The sequence below is a fragment of the Drosophila simulans genome, chromosome 2L (assembly GCF_016746395.2).
Source record: "Drosophila simulans strain w501 chromosome 2L, Prin_Dsim_3.1, whole genome shotgun sequence".
NCBI lineage: Eukaryota > Metazoa > Arthropoda > Insecta > Diptera > Drosophilidae > Drosophila > Drosophila simulans.
In genome coordinates, this window is record NC_052520.2 from 7,776,880 (window position 1) to 7,796,022 (window position 19,143).

Below are 19,143 nucleotides of genomic sequence, written 5' to 3' on the forward strand. Positions count from 1 at the left end.
ACTGTACTTCGATTTGTATAGTATTGTATACTTATGCTGCCATAAACATTGCCAATTTATTCCATTTTCCGTTTTGTTTTAGTTCTTCTGCGCGTCGCGTGCGGCTTGTTTTTGTTTTTAATTTTCGTCCAATTAATTTTCCACACTTTTTTTCGGGGCCCAGAGGTGAATTTCTTTTAAAACCGGAAGTTGTTACGAATGGATCACCGTTACAGAAGATCGTTAAGGAGCTCAGCAGGTATTTAATAACAATTAAAAGATTAATAATGCAGTTGGCACAGTTGCAGAGAAGCCCACTTCAAGCACAAAGGTCAAGGTAATGCAAAGTGCGCGGAAAAATGCTTGAAATCATGCAATTTCTAGTTATCCCTGCCTGCTCGAAAATCACTAAAGTTTTGCATGAAAAGAGTACCCCTGCTGGCTATCGATAAGAGTTATCGCTTCGGCCCCTATCGATATTTCAGTAGGTCATCAATTTCAGCTGAAATCTCAACAAGTGCAAGTTTCGAGCTCTGTTTTAATAAAACACAGCCGTGTCGTCGATCAAATCGGCATTGTTTGGATCGGTTTTCTGGTTGCAGTGCGCTGAAGTATATATATATTTTTTATTTATTTATTGCGACATCCGTGCGGCCACTCACACACACAGGCGCGGTTGACAGATGTGCGACGTGCATACGTATAAAGAGCACACACTCGCACACACGCACGCAGTGCGGATGTTCTGATTTTATGCAAGAAACTGAGTTTATTTTTAAAATAAGAAGAACATCCGAAAATATAATGCCAACGAAAGGCGACGGGCGAGCGACAAAAGAGCGTGTGTAAAGCGCAGAAAAAAGGGACACGGCGAAAAGGAACGGGGACGAACAACCAACCAAAATAACGGGAACATCGGAGGCGGTGGAAAATTCAGAAAATAAGAAAATCAAAACAAAAGCAAAATAAAACGACATCTGACGTGCAGCTTCAAGTGCTTTCCTCCCAGAGTACGTTTTCCCCAAATGGACTGGGTTTTTCATTTTGCGAGCAATCTGCAATCTTTCCCATTCAATTGAGGTCGCGTCGGAATCTGCATAAGTGCATAAAAAAAAGTGAATAATTTCAAAAATTCTGAATTCGAAACAAATAATTTCATACAGTTTTCTTGATATATATAGTTACCGTTAAAACTATAAAAAGGTATCGTTTTTATTAATAAATTATTCTGATTCATTTTAAATTATTGATCAACAATGTAATAAATTATTTGATATAATGCTTAAACTTGCGATCAATAACATACATATCAAAATAATTTATTATTTTAACATTAAAAATATTTTTCGAAATGATCTCAAGCAGAGTTCTTTGAAACCATAAAGTAAATATTATCCTCAGACATCGAAAAATGCGAAATTATATTACTTCCGATTCCGTCCGCGTCTGAGAGAATTTAAACGGGAAAGTCTTGCATAAATGCCCAACCCCTTTGTTGTTTATCTTAATTTCGTTTTTTATTCCTTGCATATACACACACTGCTGACACCCACATCAACATTCACCGCTGACAGTTTCGCATGCGATTCGCTTGAAAAACATTCACAGAGCAGAAATCAAGCGCCAGCAGAGTATACAGATAGCCCGGCATTTCCCATGGACGACGAACTGGAAGACAAGGTGTTCTATCAGACATACGTATCGCACATGAAAATCCTGTCCAAATTTGCGGTGGGCTTCTCGTCCATCAACTCCCCGCTGGCCTACATATGGAAGCTGTGCCGACTGTATGTCCTGCGGCCGGAGGTCATCTTCTGCGGCTTGATCCTCTTCGTCCTGTTGCTCTATTTGCAAGCGGTAGATGTGTGGAGTCGCAGCATCCTGGGACGCATCCAGGCCACCCTCGGTCGCCAGAAGGCCGTCAAGATGATGGAGCTGTCGGCCAGTGCTGGTGATCACCAGAGCTGGGAGGAGATGAAGCAGCAGAGCTCCGCCTTCGCGGTCCTGGGACGCAGGCCTCGAATGGAGGATAGGTTCGTATGAAGTCACACATTCCTGGGATAAACTATTGTGCAGTTTAGATAGCACTTACATAGTAGCTGAAATATACTAAGATCTGTCACGATCGACAGAATTTTAGGATTTACAAATTGGCTAACAGTGTTTCATTAGATTTAAATGATCTATTAAGGAATAAATTCTTGGCAACGCTTTGATGTTCATTAAATAGCATTGCAACACTTTATAGCTATATAAATCTTTTCCATATGTCAAACTTAGACTAGATAATAATTTTTTGGACCTTTAGAAACGACTTTGAGACATCTCTATTCAAATTTACATATTCCAAGAAACTAGACTAAAGACTTTTATTTACGTTTTAGATTTATTATCGAGGAGAACATCAACAACAACACTGGTATCTCCTTCTTTGCTGTATTTGACGGTCATGGCGGCGAGTTTGCCGCAGACTTCGCCAAGGATGTGCTGGTGAAGAACATCTACAATAAGATCATCGAGATGTCCAAGCTGCTAAAGACGGAAGGATATTCCGGAGATTACGATAAGAGTCCCTATTTAGCGCGCAAGCAGAATCGCAAGGATGCGAACAAGGAGAACACAGAACCGACGGCAGCGGTGATGCGAAAGGATAGTCTAAGGAAGGCCCACAGCACCACGGCGGATTGCAGTGCTATTAAACAAAAGACAACCGAGGCATCCATTGCCGACATCTACACAGTCCAATTGAACTCGGCGATGAGAGCCAGTGGTAATTTGGGAGCCGCCAAGGATTCCTTCCTCAACAACAACAACAACGGACAGAACGGAGCAGCCAATGCGCCACCTCCAAACTACGAAGCCAAGTGCTACATCGAAAACGGACGTATTAACTTTGGTAAACTGATCACGGACGAGATCATGTCGGCCGACTACAAGCTTGTGGAGCAGGCCAAGAGAGCGGTGAGAGAACCTTCTTCTACTTAATCTTAAGAGACAATTCTAACTGATCTTTATTTCAGACCAACATTGCGGGAACCACCGCTCTAATAGCGATAGTGCAGGGCTCCAAGCTGATTGTGGCCAATGTGGGCGACTCCCGCGGAGTCATGTACGACTGGCGTGGAATCGCCATTCCGCTTTCCTTCGACCACAAGCCGCAGCAGGTGCGAGAACGAAAGAGGATCCACGATGCAGGCGGATTCATCGCCTTCCGAGGCGTTTGGCGCGTGGCCGGCGTGTTGGCCACGTCCCGTGCTCTAGGGGACTATCCGCTTAAAGATAAGGTGGGAAATGGGATGATTCCAACGAGTTACTAACGAGGCTAATCTTGAATCTATTTTTAACCGCACGCTTACAGAATCTGGTGATTGCTACGCCGGACATTTTGACCTTCGAACTAAACGATCACAAGTGAGTAAAGCCACTTTCAACAGTTGTTAAAAACTTTCTAGTATACCTGTAATTAATGAAATACTTTCTTCTAGACCCCATTTTTTGATACTGGCATCCGATGGGCTCTGGGACACGTTCAGCAACGAGGAGGCCTGCACCTTTGCGCTGGAGCATCTGAAAGAGCCGGACTTTGGCGCCAAATCACTTGCCATGGAGTCGTATAAACGTGGCTCCGTGGACAACATCACCGTGCTGGTGATCGTCTTCAAGAACGATGTCTACAAGATTGGCAGCTCAGCGGGAAAAGCGGGAGAAGACTCCCTAAAAGTCCCAGCCAAATCTCAACCAGTTGCGCCTGCAGTTGTGCAACGCTCGAATTCAATCAAAACCAAATGAAAAACAAATGATTAGAGTGCCTGCTAAGAAATGCTCTTCAGCTTTTCTCCTAAAATTTCCTTCTCCCCAAGAACAAAAAAAAAGAACAAAACAAAACAAACGAAAGTGCCCGAAATTTTCTAGTTAGGCATTTTGCTAAATACCTTTTGACCTTTTGTTACTTGTCCAAAGGCAGCGTTCATTCATCCCATTACAGACATGCATACATTCATCACTCGAAATTGCGTTCTTCATTTGTCTTAATATTAAGGTTGTTTGTTAGTCAATGTTGTTTTGTATAAACAAAATATGTTTGCATCCGCCGTCACATTGCCGTGCCCTCCGTTTTCCCCAATTCGCACACGAAAATCATCACAGTCACTGACTCAGTCAGGGAAACATTATCACGTAACTATTTATTTAATTTATTTGTTATACGTGTAAAAGAAAACATTTTCTAAGTGTCGAAATGTTTTTACGAATAAAACAATGCATACGAAACGAGAACATTTCGTTTTGCTACTTAAATTCAATTTCTACTTGAAATTCTTTTTTGACTTTCCGGGAAATTATCCGTAATTGTAATTTAGGGATTAAAAACACCCACTTTCGATTAAAGTTTATATTTAATGTTTTCTTTATTATCATTTACATCTTCTGCCTAAACTAAATTGTCCCACTGTTTATACTATCCCTATCTATTCGGAGAAAACTCTATAGCCCAACACTAAAGTTAAAACTAATTCAGCCGCTACAAGATACACAAATTTGAGTTAAGGACGCTTAAATTTTATTTTTGTTTTAGCTAAACAAATAATTTGACGCCCGTTACAAAAGTCAGTAGCTTAGTGAGCCGAAACAGACACCTGCCAGACGCGGATGGTGTTGTCGGAGTAGCCGGCGAACAGGGTCTGCCCGTCGGTGGACCAGGCCAGGGACAGGCACTGGGGCTGGTCGGCCTTCGACGTGGGCGAGACGACCTCGGGGCGCAGCTCCTCAACGGTCTTCTTGCATGCCAGATCCCAGATCTTGATCGAGGGTCCGTAGGCCACGCACAGCCAGTAGCGGTTGGGCGAGAAGCACAGGGCGTTGATGATGTCGTTGTGCTCCAGGGTGTACAGGTTCTTGCCGTCATTGAGGTCCCACAGCAGGGCCTTGGAGTCCTTGCCACCGGAGGTGCACAGGGAGCCGTCGGGCGAGACGGTCACCGTGTTCAGGTAGCCGTTGTGGCCGTGGTGGTTGTTCTTCAACTTGCAGTTAGCCAAGTTCCAGACCTTGACGGTGCGATCCCAGCCGCAGGACACGATGATCGGGTTGGAGTGGTTGGGCGAGAAACGCACGCACGACACCCAGTCGGTGTGGCCATCCTCCTGGATGGTGAACTTGCACTCAGCCAGGGTGTTCCACAGCTTGATGGTCTTGTCCCGGGAGCCGGACACGATCTGACGGTTATCGGCCGAGAAGGCAACCGACAAAACGTCCTAGAAAGCGAGCAAGCATTTGACGATTAGCTAATGGTATTTGGTATGGTTTTAATAATAATATTGTGTTTACTGGATTCTTCACTGACCAACTGATTGCGGATTCACATGTTGCAGTAGTTTTTAACAAACAGCAGCAACTCAATTAGTCAGTGAACCAATCCAGATGGGTTTCTTGCAACTAATTAGGAATCAGTGGGTATCAGAGATTGTTTGCCTACTTACGATGGAGCTTCAAGCAATTTATAGCCGAGACTCGAGCGAAGGGTGAAGCGTACGTACAGATGTCAACCAGAAATTCTGCCTCGCATAGGCGCAATATATATTTTTTCGATTTGTACGCGGCAAAGGCGGGCCTAACCTCACTCCTAACCTTACATTTAGCCTTTTGCCGGTACAGATCGGGTCAAAATCTCAGTTCCCTAAACGAACTAAATGCAATTGGAATCTTATCCCACCTTAGTGTGTCCCTCGAAGCGACGGGTGGTCTTGCCGGCGGCCAAATCCCACAGGCGAAGGGTCTGATCCCAGGATCCGGACAGGGCGTAGTTGCCATCGGAGGAGAGCACCACGTCGCTGATGAAGTGCGAGTGTCCGTAGAGACGCTTCTGGGGGTAGCCGTAGTTGGTGTCCTCGTCGCGGGTCAGCTTCCACACGATCAGGGTCTTGTCTGCGAATAGAGATGGCGGCCATTAATATACGCACGTGCTGCCAGATAAATCCGAAGATTTTCAAAGGCGAATACTCACCACGGGAGGCCGAAATGATGGTGTCGGGATCCTTGGGGTTGGTGGCGATCTGGGTGACCCATCCATTGTGGCCAATGAGGGTACCGCGCAATTGCAGGGTTTCGGACATCTTGAGTTTGTATTATTTGCTACGGAGCGCAGAGGAAACACGTCCAAAGGCGCTGCAAGCTGGCAGAAAAAGAAGGCAGTTCCGGTTCCAGTGCTCGCTAAGATGCCAACTGTCACCGAGCGTGCAGTGTTGGACAGCGTAAAACTATCGATAGTTCTAATGTCTTGTTACACATAATACGTGTAAAATGTAACGTCAAGTAATATTATGTAAAACATTTATATATATAAAAAAATATATACCTTAACCAAAGACACTAGAATATTATTATTCTATTGTCTTTGCCTTAACGTACACCAAGTATTAACATTGTTTTACATTGTTCTACATATCTTAAGAACCCCAGCAATCTTGAAGATTAGTTTTAAAAATATGTTTGCTATTAATTTCAAAAAAAAATGTAAAATTGTGTGTTTAGAAAAGACATAAAGGACAATTCTATAAGTACATTTTAGAAAATTTTCATAAAAAATTATACAGGTTTTAAGATAATGGCATTTTCAAAATTCACCTATAAATAATTAAAGAATACATGAATAAAATATGTCCCCATGTTACAACTCCCCATTGCCTCTAATTTGACGCACATCTATCAATACCATTTTAAAACAATCCCAAATTCGTGTTTCCGGATTGTTAATATTCATACTTTTATCTTGTCACTATCACGTAATAATGTTAACAACGGTTAGCTTAATCGTTGCTGCCACTTAGTTTTTAGTTTTAGTTATTAACTGTTGCCCAAATATTAAAGATACAGTCCACAAGTTTTTGTCAGTATTTTTGTAGAAATGTCAAGCACGCATCGCTAATCGATACACACACGACAAATCGCGTTCTCACCGTTCCGTTGCAATCCGGAAACGGTCACATCGAGGGCAGTCTTTCCCTTCGTATATCGTGTCGTCGTCTCTTTTGTGAACAAAAAATACGAAGAAAATCGCCCAAATCGAGTTGATTCGATTGGCAATTGTGTGGATATAAACGAGTGAATACGCGGTTGGCAATCGAACGCAACGATAGTTGCTAATTTTCCTGCACCCCTGAGTTACAATAAAAGCCGTCAAAATTGAATCGACAAAGATTGACGAGACTTTTTCTTCCACCACAACTGCGATGGAGGATAAAGCAACAACAAAAGATCTTGATCAATGGATTGAGCAGTTGAACGAATGCAATCAGTTGACAGAGACACAAGTTCGCACCCTCTGCGACAAGGTAAGGCCCGGTCCTTGCCCATTTTCCCCATGCGAATTAGGAGATGTTATAAAAATAATTTTCGTCATTGCATGCGAGCGAGCGATTTTTTTTTTGCAAATGGTGCTCCAACGCTGCGTGTCTCTGGCCCTCTCGCTCTTTCCAATGCGGAGAGGCGCTGAGCGGAGAGCGCGAGAGCATGATTCATGTCGTGCCCTCTTGCTCGCACAGTAGCGGCGGCTTGCGTCGCCATATTGGAATATTGGTAAATTCCAACAGCCAAGCGCCGCATTGCCGCGCACAAGTGCGAGCGGGACAACGCGACGGGCAAGTGCGTGCGTGAATGCGACAGCTAGAACAGCGCTTTGGTCTAATGGGCTAAACCTGGGCAAAAAGAGATATTTCTTTTTGTATTATTGTACAATTCGATTGTTTAACTACAGTGCATTGTGCGTGTTTGTTGTTGTTGTTATTGTGTCCACTGGGAACTGTGAGCACCCCCGCTCCGTGCACCCCCATGTGTGTTTCGTCGTTGTTGCTGAGTAAATATTACTTAATGTTTTTGTGCGTCGGTGTGTGCGCGCCCCTAGAATATGTATCTATGTACCGTCGTATCTCAATTCTAGAATAATGCAGTTGCATTGGTGTTTGTGCTCCGTTTTTTATGACCAACCATGTTCAATTAAACACTTTTGATATCAATTGTTTTTAATTTGCCGATTTTACCGTTCATCAGGCGCGTCGCGCACGCAAACAAACAGACAAGCGAAAAGAGTGCAAGAGAGGGTGAGAAAAAGAGAGGGTGAACAGATAACGATTCATTGATTTGAGAGTAAGTGGGGTTATGTTTGCGTCACCCAAATATTTGTCAGTGTTCCCATTAGAATCTTGAATCTCCGTTCCAGAAGAACGTTCTTCGCTCTTCTCGGGTGCGTCTTCTGCGGCCTCTCTCCATCCTTCCCGTTGCTTCGAAAAGAAAAGCGGAGAGTACGCGAAGAGAGAGCACCAGCTGCATCAGTGTTTGTGCTTGCATCTGTATGGGTGCGCTGGCCTCGTCATGAGTTCAAAAATTATTTATTTTCTTTTTTTTTCGATTTCTGGCCAAGCGGAAGCAACAGCCTCCAAGGTAATGTTGTGCATATGGCAAAAAGTCTAATTGGCTCACGCACAAATCGCTCATTTGCGCCGCCGGATTCGCCGGATTTTACCCCCGGAACTTGTCATGTCCCATTTCGTCGTCAGCTGATAAATATAAAAATTCGCAAAGAACACGGCGGAATGGTCAAAATAAGTTTGCAATTTTTGTTTGCTCATTTTGGCACATTTATGTTTGTAAAAACCGGTTTTTTTTTTTTGATGCTGTATATTGACGCCCAGCGGGAATTTTTGAATCGACCTTCATATTTTATTTTTTGTCCCTAAAACAGTACTCTTCTGAGTTTCATAGTGTACATATTTGTATAATGTGTTATGATGATTTATTTCAGTAATTACTGTAGTCCCTCATTCACAGCTGCTTATCATTTAAGAAATAAAGAGTAAAATTTCATCAGTTAATAATGATAAAATACCAAAGACGATAGAATACTTTCCAGAATCGTGAATTTGGCATGTTTATACGGACAACTTTTTATCTTACGTTCATCTTATCTCAACTTATTAAAAAGCTTTGCTTTCTTTGTTTTGGTTTTCACATAGCTTATATTAGCAAATGACACAAAATTCGATGTGAAAATAGTCGAGGTTCTTCGGCCGTTGACTAAATCTTGACGGATAACCTTGCCCTTTGACAAGGTTTTATCATCCGCACATTCTGTCATTTATTTTAGAAATCACTTTCGGTGTTCTCAGTACTTTCTGTTTCGCAGATATTCTGTCATGTCATTCACCATTCACGGAAAAAATAGAACATCAAAGCTTCCATATCACTTTCATTTGGTTAATAGTTATTTACATACAAACGTAACAAAAATGTGTTGTAATTTCCGAAAATTTTGCTACATGTTTATGTTTTTCCTATAAAACTTAGCAATGTTTAGGTACAGAGTTTTATAGGGTTTTGTGAGAAGCTATTTTCAGAATCACCCAGGAGATTGAGTTTTGTTGCTATATAAATTTCTTGTGGGATGTTTAAAGAGATCAAGTGGCATTTATTTCCCTCGTTTCTCTGTAAAAAACGCATGCACTTATCCAATATATTGGTTTTATCTTCTCTGCTAGTTACAAGCTATTTTTAGAGTACACTTTGAGTGTTGGCGTTGAGTCATTGAGTTTAGTGAATAACGTAAAAAGTACTAATCGTTTTATTTATCTTTTCTGACCCTGGAAACGATTTGGCTTAGATTATGTTAATCAGTATTTTAATATTGGTATTCAAAGTTGTTTATTCGGTTATTAGAATAAGGAGGTAACATAAAAACCTATTTCCCTAAAAATATCCATAAATAAATTGCTAATTGCTCTACTGTTTTTATTCCTTTACAGGCCAAGGAGATTCTCTCCAAGGAGTCCAATGTGCAGGAGGTAAAATGCCCGGTGACAGTGTGCGGAGATGTCCACGGTCAGTTTCACGACCTGATGGAGCTGTTCCGGATAGGCGGCAAGTCCCCGGACACCAACTACCTGTTCATGGGCGACTACGTGGACCGTGGATACTACTCCGTGGAGACCGTCACTCTTCTGGTGGCCCTGAAGGTTCGCTATCGCGAGCGCATCACCATCCTGCGCGGTAACCACGAGTCGCGCCAGATCACACAGGTGTACGGCTTCTACGATGAGTGCCTGCGCAAGTACGGCAATGCCAACGTTTGGAAGTACTTCACGGATCTGTTCGACTACTTGCCACTGACGGCACTCGTCGACGGGCAGATCTTCTGCCTGCACGGCGGCCTCAGTCCCTCGATCGACAGTCTGGATCACATTCGGGCCCTCGACCGCTTGCAGGAGGTTCCGCACGAGGGTCCCATGTGCGATCTGCTCTGGTCCGATCCCGATGACAGGGGTGGCTGGGGAATCTCGCCTCGTGGCGCCGGTTACACATTTGGCCAGGTGGGTGTTGTTTGCATCTTGGCTAATTCTCAAAGATATTCGAAGCTGATTTGCCTAGCTTGTATACTTGGAATTTTATTCTTTAATCACCTTGTGAAATTGTTAAGTGAAATACATCTGAAAACTCGATTAAAACTAAGCTGGTCAAAAATTGTGTGCTCAAAAGCATGCAAATATATTCCAGATATATTTTTTATTGATGTTAATAGGAAATTTTATCGGGGCTTGCACTTGATGAAAATCAATAATCAGTAATCGAAGTTTAGTGCTGATATAGGCCCACTGATAACGCAATCTATGGAAAGAGCTTTCGTTATAAATTGTTTTGACATTTCAAACCGTCATCTACATTTATGTTTAATGAAATATTATTAAAACAAAATATAATTATCCAAAGCAAATTAGACGAACTTCTTTGTGAAAGTGGCAATTACTTTTATAAGCATTTTTACTAATATTTCCAATTAATTTGCAGGACATTTCGGAAACCTTTAACAACACAAACGGCCTGACACTGGTGTCGCGCGCCCATCAGCTGGTGATGGAGGGCTACAACTGGTGTCACGATCGCAATGTGGTCACAATATTCTCAGCGCCAAACTATTGCTACCGCTGTGGCAACCAAGCGGCTCTTATGGAACTGGATGATTCACTTAAATTTTCATTGTGAGTGGCAATTTGCTTGAGCTGCCCTTAAATGCAGCACGTCTGACTAATCGTATGCCTTTTTTTTTAGCCTACAATTTGATCCAGCACCCAGGCGCGGGGAGCCTCATGTTACGCGAAGAACACCCGATTATTTCCTTTAAGCTGGATTGCTCGCACCTACGCAGCTTACATTTACACATATTACATCGCATTATAACAACAAGAAGAACCGAAACAATATATAATATATACAAATCCAACCAGCAGCAACAAAATAAACAAAATGGCAAGTGCTGTCGAAAAAAAACCAACCATAAAAAACAACCCAAAACTAAAAACCTCGATGCATTTGTTTTGTGGAGATCGTTTTAAACAGAGCGCAGTGGAAGATATTGTATAAACAAAGAAAAGAAAATAACCATAACAGTCGAGAACACAAAAATGCATTGAACAGTTATTGTTGTTGGCCACAGTTTAAAAGAAAAGAAAAAAGAAACCGGAAATGTCGCCAGCGGGGGCGGCAGGCAGAAAATTTATATCAAAGATAAAGGGGAGGAGCAGAAGGAGAAGCAGTATACAGAAATGATACAATCCAATCGAACCTACCAACCAACCCAGAAACCAAGCAGCAACCGCAAGCAACAAGAAGAACTACAACTACTTAGCTAAATTTGTTAATTTATAAAAATAACGAACTAAGCGTCGCAGCAGAAAGCCAGGGAGCAGGAGTGATGGATGGATGGACTCATGGATTATGACGTGATGTGTGTGTGGGCGGAAGGGGCTGACGAAGGACTAAACGGGACGAAAGGACGAACGCCAGGACGTAGCAGCATAAGCAGCAGCAGCGGTAGCAGCAGCGGAAGCAGACGACCCACGACCGACAAAGCAGGAGGATAACGATGAAGCAGCAGCAGTATGTGGCAGGAGCAGCAGCGAACGCCAATGCGATGGGGGAAGCGCGGGGCGGGCCAGCGATTTATATAAAAACAAAAATTATAAAAAAGAAAATAAGGAAATACAACAAATTTAATATTACTGATTAAAATTAAATAAAAAAAAGCGAATAAAACTATTAAAAAACACACAAAAAAGCAAAGAAAAATGATTAAAAAAAATTCATTATCAATTAAGTTCATATGTAACTTTAATAATAATAAAAGAAAAAAAACAAACAAACAATTCTCCCACCTGCCGACGAAGAGAGCCATCGAAGAGCGCGCTCTCAAGGGAGAAAGTCCTTAAAGAGAGACCCACCATGCGAACGCTTTTGCTTTTTCGTCCTGGCAATGCCGCTGCCGTTTGGCCTGCGGGCTCCTTTGGTAGTGTGTATGCGAACATGGCCAAGTTAACACGAGGCCACCACGACGAGCGGAAGTCGAGCCTCAAACGGGCCACCTAATTGAGACCACAAAGGAGGCGCGATGGCTGTGGGTGTGGGGGAGTTGATATATGGATGGATGGCAGAGGGCAGATAGAAGGGACGGAGTTCGTGGAGCCAGCCAACCAATGATGCCCAAGTCAAAATCTAAATCAGAGCCGTGCTGCTCCTTTTGATTCCCAGCGAAAGCGAAAGCAAAAATCTTGCCAACTTTGTATAATTTTTTGCATATTTTAGCAGCCGCCCACACGAACTGGCAAAAGTCATGTACAGTGCTCGCTCACTATTGTTTCTGTTTACAAAGTATTTTGGAAACTATTTCGATTCGATTTGATGTTCCTGATAATTTAGTTGGTTATTTAACTTTAGCATACGAAAGAAGAGTGTTTTAAGAGCAAGAAATAATAAACATTTGGCAATAGAAGAAACCTTATATGTGGATTATTCTGAGGTAAGCAGTTCGTGCACCGCCAGTTGGCACTGTATCCACATGAGTTTCGGTCTGGATGAAAATCTAAATTTGAGAACATGCTGCTGGATGGAGAGTATGGGGACTCTCAAGTGCCCAAGAACTTGGCGAGCAAACAACCATACCCATACGTACACCTACCGAGACTTGTCATCTATCATGCCCCAACAAACCCGAAACCAGAACAGGAGCTCCACAGGATGCAGGGGGGAGGTAATTGTCGCCCTGGCTGCTGTGGAGAGGCCATGGAGTTGGGGCTGGATTTTCAGTTGTAAAAGAGGAGTAAGGGGGAGGGGGGCAGTTGGAGGCCCTGGAGCAGATTGTATTTGTCGTGCAGGCAGCGACGTCGACGACGACTGCGGCGTATGCGACATGGAAAATCCATTATCACGAAGTGAATTTTTACTGAAAAATTTACATACCCTCTCCAGTGCCCCCAACACACCGCACCGCACCCCCCGCAGTCGCATATAAATGTGGAAATAAATCCTGAGTGCGTGTTCAAGGGGGCGCAAGGGGGCGTGGCGGGTGAGGATGCTCGGCATGAATATAACCCACAGAAATATACAACTCTATTTGATGGCCTGTTATTAAGTAAAGGAATGCCACAGAAAAGTTGCCCAGCAAGATGAATCCTAGGTAGATTTTGTATTTAATTAAAGGCATAAATTCAAAACGATGAAAGATACCCGTTTTTTGGGTTGGCCCCTTAAAACACTTGGCAAATATTTGGTATCATACTATCTTAATATTGCAAAGATAACTTTTTAAATATAATAGTAGGTAGCATTGAAAATATATTAAGCTATATAACATATCAGATATATATATGTATATCCACCGATTTTATAGCACCACTAATCCGCAGATTTGTTAAGTGTATTCTGACTCTTGCTCACAGATGATGGCCGAAAATGTTCGGATCATAAAACAAAAGTAAGTGAATCGGTATGATGGATACGGTTAAGGTTACGGTCGGAATGGAATGGAAGGTGGGGGGTATGGGGATGTGGGGTATGCTGCCACTGAAGGTAGCCTAAATATTAAAAATTTAAATGAACTGCTCCGTTTTTACGATTTTGTCCTTAGTTTACGACTGATTTTTCCGAGGGACAGAAAGAGAGGGCTTGCCTAAACAAACGTTTTGTATTTTTATCGTCTGTGTGTGGGCGCTTTTTCGGGTGGATAATTTTGGGGCTAGTGTGTTTGGTGGTTGTGATTGCAGGGGGGAGGGGGCGTAGCTTTTACGATGCAAATTTGTTGCCATAAAATTGAAGAGTGTAGCCAAAAGTGAAGCGCTTTGCCTAAATAAACTTTGCAGACTACAATGATGATGATGAGTTGCCATTCCCGCTCCGGTTGATGATGATGATGCCTCTGTGAAATATTTGGGACTGAATACTCCGATTCTACGGCCACGTGCGGGCTCTGGGAAAAAGGTTGAAAGGTCAGGCCTGCAACTCACACGTTCCCTGCGAAAATTGCTAGGTGGGTGGTGGGTGGTTGGGTGGTTGGGTGGTTGGTGGCCCACAGATCCGATGGCGAGATTGCCTCTTTTTCCGTGGCAGGGGCTGGCGAAAAATCAACGAAAATCGATTGCCGCTAAATACCCAAAAAGTTTTGGGGAGCCGAGGAGTTAACGTAACGTTGTTAACTCAACTCAGCCTCAAACTTGGCCATATACAAAAAGTTTTGCCTGCTCTCCAAGCTTGTTCTTCTTTTTCATCGCTTTTATTGTTGTTGTTTCGGCTGCCATTCCCTTTGGCTGATAAATCCCCAACGATTTGCGTCTCCAGACTCAGCCAGTTTTTCTGTATATATGTGCATATATATATTTAAATTTTCAGTCGTTTTTTGTGCACTCGACACTTGAGGCGTGTTGAAAGGGTATGTGGCAACTGTGGGAAATTCTATTTGGATCGAGGTCTTTGAGGGCGAAAATACTTGGGATGCCAAATTTAACAAGTAGCACTTAATACAGGTGATTTAGTACTTAGTTAGCTCAATTATTGTGGCTTACGAACTGGCTTGCAGACAGGAATAAAAATGGGTTTTGCTATATGTAATATGTTTATTTATTTCACAATTGCATTAAATATTGAAAATTTATGCAATTCTTTTAGTGTTATTAATAACAGTTCACAGAAGTTTATCTTCAATTTTAAATTAAATAAATTTGATATATACATCAAATCTCGTCTTAAAAGGTATGTTAAATTCTTACTTATACTAACAACTGAATTTATTTACATTTAAGTAAATACAACTAAAGGTAATAAGTAGATCCTGTTGAAGTACCTTTGTTTAGTACTAATTCCTTTGGGTTGTTGGCACGGCATCCAACGTATCTTTAGTGTGAGCCCAGGTACTGCTTAGCAACTAATCTAACTTAAACTGAAACTTATTGCACTGTCCGATTAGATAAGATAATTAATGTGAGACTTTAGACAACAAGCAGATAGCCGGAGCTGCTGGGGTCTTTGTGGGGGTCAATGGGAATGGAATATTAAATTAGTAATTAGCTCAGCAGCGTCAGCAACAACAACCAGATGTTGTCATAGCCAGCCTCCCACCTTCTGCCACGCCCCCACCCCACACCGCCCCTCCCTTCGCTTTTTCTGCTCGGGGAAAAACTTTTTCTTTCCCTCACCGAAACGAGACCTTAGTTTGCTCTTTTGCTTTTACTTTTGTTTCGTTTCCGTTTTCACCTGCAGGAATTACTCAAATTTATCTACGTGTGTTGTAGCTTTTAGGGCATTTCGCTAGTCACTCTACGGCCTGAAAACAGTGAACACTCGATAATTGTTTAATTTAGTCCTATGATGATGCTGTTGATTTAAACTATATCGCTCATTCGCCGTGTTGCACTCTTAAAATGTTCATTTCATCCAATAAATGGCTTGGAAAGAAATGATTGATTGATTCTCAAATAAAATTTATAAGAATGTTTTTTGTTGTATTAAGACGCTATTTAGTTGGTCTTGTTAGTTGATAATATATCTATCCTATACCTAAAAACATGTACTTATTTATATATTTATTAAGTAAATTATTTAAAGGCCGGACTGTGTTTGCATTGTATTTTTGTTTCTACTTTGTCGCTTATTGTTGTATTTTGGCCTTTTCGCTGCGGGCATTGACTGACTTCCTTCCTGGCTGCCAGGACGAAATGCGTGGGCGTGGCAAGGGGGCGGAGGTGCTGAGGAGAAGGAAGAAGATGAAATCTCCTCCTTTTGGAGCCTGTTGGCTCGTCTTCTCGGTTGCGTGTTTCGCTTCTGTACGTTTTCTATTGCTGCTTCCTTCCGATATTCCCTCTACTTTGAACCCCCAACCCCACTTTCGTGTTGTATTTGTATTTTTCTTTTTTCCGACGTTTTTTCCTCTGTTTTTCGGTTTCTGCTTTTCTTTTGGACATTTTTTTTCTTTATTTCCCAGTGAATTTGGTTGTCTCGCACGTGAGCCGCATAATGAAATTTGCCACTCCCTATTGTCTCTGTGTGTGTGTGCCGTCCTTGTGTGTGTGTGTGTGTGTGCCCAGCTGCTTAGCCTAATCTGATGTCGCCTTAAAGAGATGTCATTGCTGCCACCCCCAACCCATGCCGCCCTCAGTACACCAACCTCCTCCACCAGCTCCCCAAAATGATGCTCTCGACTTAATGCTAAGGAATCTCGGCCTGAATTGGCCTTGCTTTGCCGTCTTGGTCCTGTTTGTCGGCTTATTTGCATGTGCTTTGCCCAAAAGGTGACAACACCAAATGTTCAATGTGCCAAAAAACAAGCTACCATCATCGACATTACCCAACAAACAGACACAAAAACTACATTAGAACGTACGGCACTTCGGACTATGGGATACCTATTAAGAGTAGGTATTCGCTACAAAACCTTTACTTTTGTTTCGATCCAGAAATATGCTAAATTAAATTATGGGAACTAAAGCATAAAATATTGATTTTCTAGTTTTTCAGTTCTTAAAACTCTTGCCACAAATATATAATAACAAGTTAAAGGTTTCATTTAATAATATAGCTTTTTATTGATTAATTTAAGATGTGGTACAGTTAAAACTTCACTATATAATTTTCTTTACTACTCATGTCAAAACATACCCTGTAATTCTGCGACCAGGAAGTACAAAAGCACACACTCATGGAGCACAGACAGCTTGAGGTCTTAGCTGGACCAATGTCTGACCCCTCCCCAATCGTGGTCTCTTTTTACCAGAAACTCCACCCCCCCAAAACCTATAGCTTCACACTTTTTGGCTGCGCTGTGCTTTCAAGTGGAAAATTACTTTCGCAGCTTTATGATGCGGAAATTATATGAAAATCATGGCGAATTTGCCTTGCAAGGAATGCCAGCGAGTCGAGTCCACAGCCACTGGGATCCGTGCTCCGTATTCCGTGTTTCGAGTTCTGAGTTCTGAGTTTCCACCGCTGGAATTCGCATCCCGTACATCTGCATATGTAGCACGGCTATCTGTGCGCCCCGATCAAGGCGCCAGCCACGCCCACTGGCCCCAGCGCCCGTCGCATAATGAAACGAGCTTTTGCTTTTGCTTTTGCGTTTCCTTTCGACTTTGGCGACGCCGTTGACAACTTGTGGTGCCCCTCAGCCGCGGCTCATCTCTGCCCAAGCTCCAGCACACTGAGAACTATTTGGGATGTATAATATATACACTACCACAATAAAGAAAATAAGGCAAAGTAATAGATAGATTGTAGAATAGAGTTTTGTGGGAAAAATAAAAACCCAGATGTTCCAATCAAATTACTATTTGCTATCCAATTTAAGATTCCGCGCTCATTTAAGTAGGCAACATATTTTTAGACAGACTCCTTATTAAAGCTACTATTGAACTCTTTTATTACTCACTTTGCTCTTTGGGAAACCTATTTTATCTCAGTGCAGCCCACTCGCAATCCAGCGAGCAGCTGCTGACTAGCTCCATTTCCATTTGAATTAGCATAAAACGAGGCGGCTTACGTCTGTCTATTGGAGCGGGGGATGGGGGCGTGGCAAGGGGGTGAATCCGTATCCGAATCAAAGCCAAAAATGGTGAGGAGATGGGAATGGGAATGGGGATGGGTATGGGGGACGGTGGTCCTGCGGCAGAGATATCATCTGTTGCTGCTGCCGTGGAACTGGAGCTTCTGTTCCGCAGCTTCGTTATCTTTTTAACTTGCTGGCTGTCGTTTATTTAACTGATAATGATTTGATGGCAGTTGGCTAAGCTTCCAACAAAGCCCGTTCCTCAACTCAGCCCACTTTCATTTCCATTCCCATTGCCACGCCCATTTCCACGCCCATTCTTCGCCATTTACTGAGGTCAATTACACGCTTTCGATTAAATTTACCACGGATGCTCGATGTATTTGTTGTTGTGTTTGGTGTTGACAGGGAACAGCTGGAAGATCCTGCCATTCCGCTTCGCTATTGCTGTCCCGCTTCCGCCTCGGAGTATCCTTGGCATGTAGTTGTGTGTGCGTGCTTGTGTGACTGTGTGCGTGAGTGTGTGTGTGTGGCACAAATAAAGTTGAATTATTATTTTTCTTTATGCTTCCAGGAGGCGGGGGCTGTGGTTGGGGGCGTGCTGCGTGCCTGGAATGCTCAAGTGTTGCCAAGTTGCATATTCGCTTCGTTATCCCATCGGGCTAACACCAACACACACACCAAAACACACAGACACACACCCATACGGAAAGATATGTGCTTTAAAAAGGGGATTACTAAAATACCGTATTGGATATTTAACACGGCGAATTCTTTAGCACATTCTTGAATATCTTTACCACTTAAAAAACGCTGGCATGCGTTGTCCAAAATATGCTAAATACTATATGCTGCAACTTTAATAAAAATACCCACAGAAACAGTGAGGTGGCACTTCCCATTTTAAGATTATTGATTTGCATATATGGTACAAACTTTAAGTTGTTTATGTGCGAAATTTTAGTTAATTTTAATTGGTTTGTTCTCGTTCTTAAATTTCCGTGGGTCTTATTGCTTCGCCACGAATTATTTTTTTGATGATAATTGTGTGGGCTTTTCCTTAATTTTTCGCCATTTAGGCTTTTCCTTTTGTACGGTACGTAAAAGTTTATTACCGTAAAGAGTAAGCGAATTTTGTGAGAATGCATAATTTCATACACGTAAATATTTACACGTGCATGTTCACAATGTACATATGTATAAAATATAAAAATGAGAAGTACACCAAATAAAAGGACTCTTGGTAAATAACCACACCTAAATTTTTTTAAACTTGTGCCCGCATTTGATTCGTTTAATATATTTACAAATAAATGCTTTGA

General features: G+C 42.3%; 3 protein-coding genes across 7 annotated transcripts; 2 read left to right on the forward strand and 1 right to left on the reverse strand.

Annotated features, from left to right (window-relative positions):
* Positions 1-133: 133 nt before the first annotated feature.
* Positions 134-4,280, forward strand: LOC6731399 (protein phosphatase 1L). 5 transcript variants are annotated; one of them, XM_039295836.2, is made up of 7 exons: positions 184-238; positions 282-316; positions 1,588-2,012; positions 2,364-2,940; positions 3,000-3,263; positions 3,338-3,390; positions 3,465-4,280. In XM_039295836.2, the coding sequence occupies exons 1-7, from the start codon at positions 199-201 to the stop codon at positions 3,766-3,768; spliced, it is 1,698 nt and encodes a 565-aa protein (XP_039151770.1). In that variant the 5' UTR covers positions 184-198; the 3' UTR covers positions 3,769-4,280. The 5 variants fall into 5 exon arrangements, with proteins under 5 accessions (XP_016024021.1, XP_039151770.1, XP_039151772.1 ...); XM_039295838.2 differs by having other exon boundaries at positions 288-316; XM_016179727.3 differs by lacking the exon at positions 282-316 and having other exon boundaries at positions 134-238; positions 1,835-2,012.
* A 234-nt stretch (positions 4,281-4,514) lies between these two features.
* Positions 4,515-6,180, reverse strand: LOC6731400 (guanine nucleotide-binding protein subunit beta-like protein). Its single transcript, XM_002078517.3, has 3 exons — positions 5,978-6,180; positions 5,687-5,898; positions 4,515-5,228 (listed from the first exon to the last, which is right to left on the reverse strand). The coding sequence occupies exons 1-3, from the start codon at positions 6,084-6,086 to the stop codon at positions 4,593-4,595; spliced, it is 957 nt and encodes a 318-aa protein (XP_002078553.1). The 5' UTR covers positions 6,087-6,180; the 3' UTR covers positions 4,515-4,592.
* Positions 6,181-6,921: 741 nt separating this feature from the next.
* Positions 6,922-11,895, forward strand: LOC6731401 (serine/threonine-protein phosphatase PP2A). Its single transcript, XM_002078518.4, has 4 exons — positions 6,922-7,304; positions 9,768-10,331; positions 10,807-10,997; positions 11,068-11,895. The coding sequence occupies exons 1-4, from the start codon at positions 7,203-7,205 to the stop codon at positions 11,138-11,140; spliced, it is 930 nt and encodes a 309-aa protein (XP_002078554.1). The 5' UTR covers positions 6,922-7,202; the 3' UTR covers positions 11,141-11,895.
* The last annotated feature ends 7,248 nt before the right edge of the window (positions 11,896-19,143 follow it).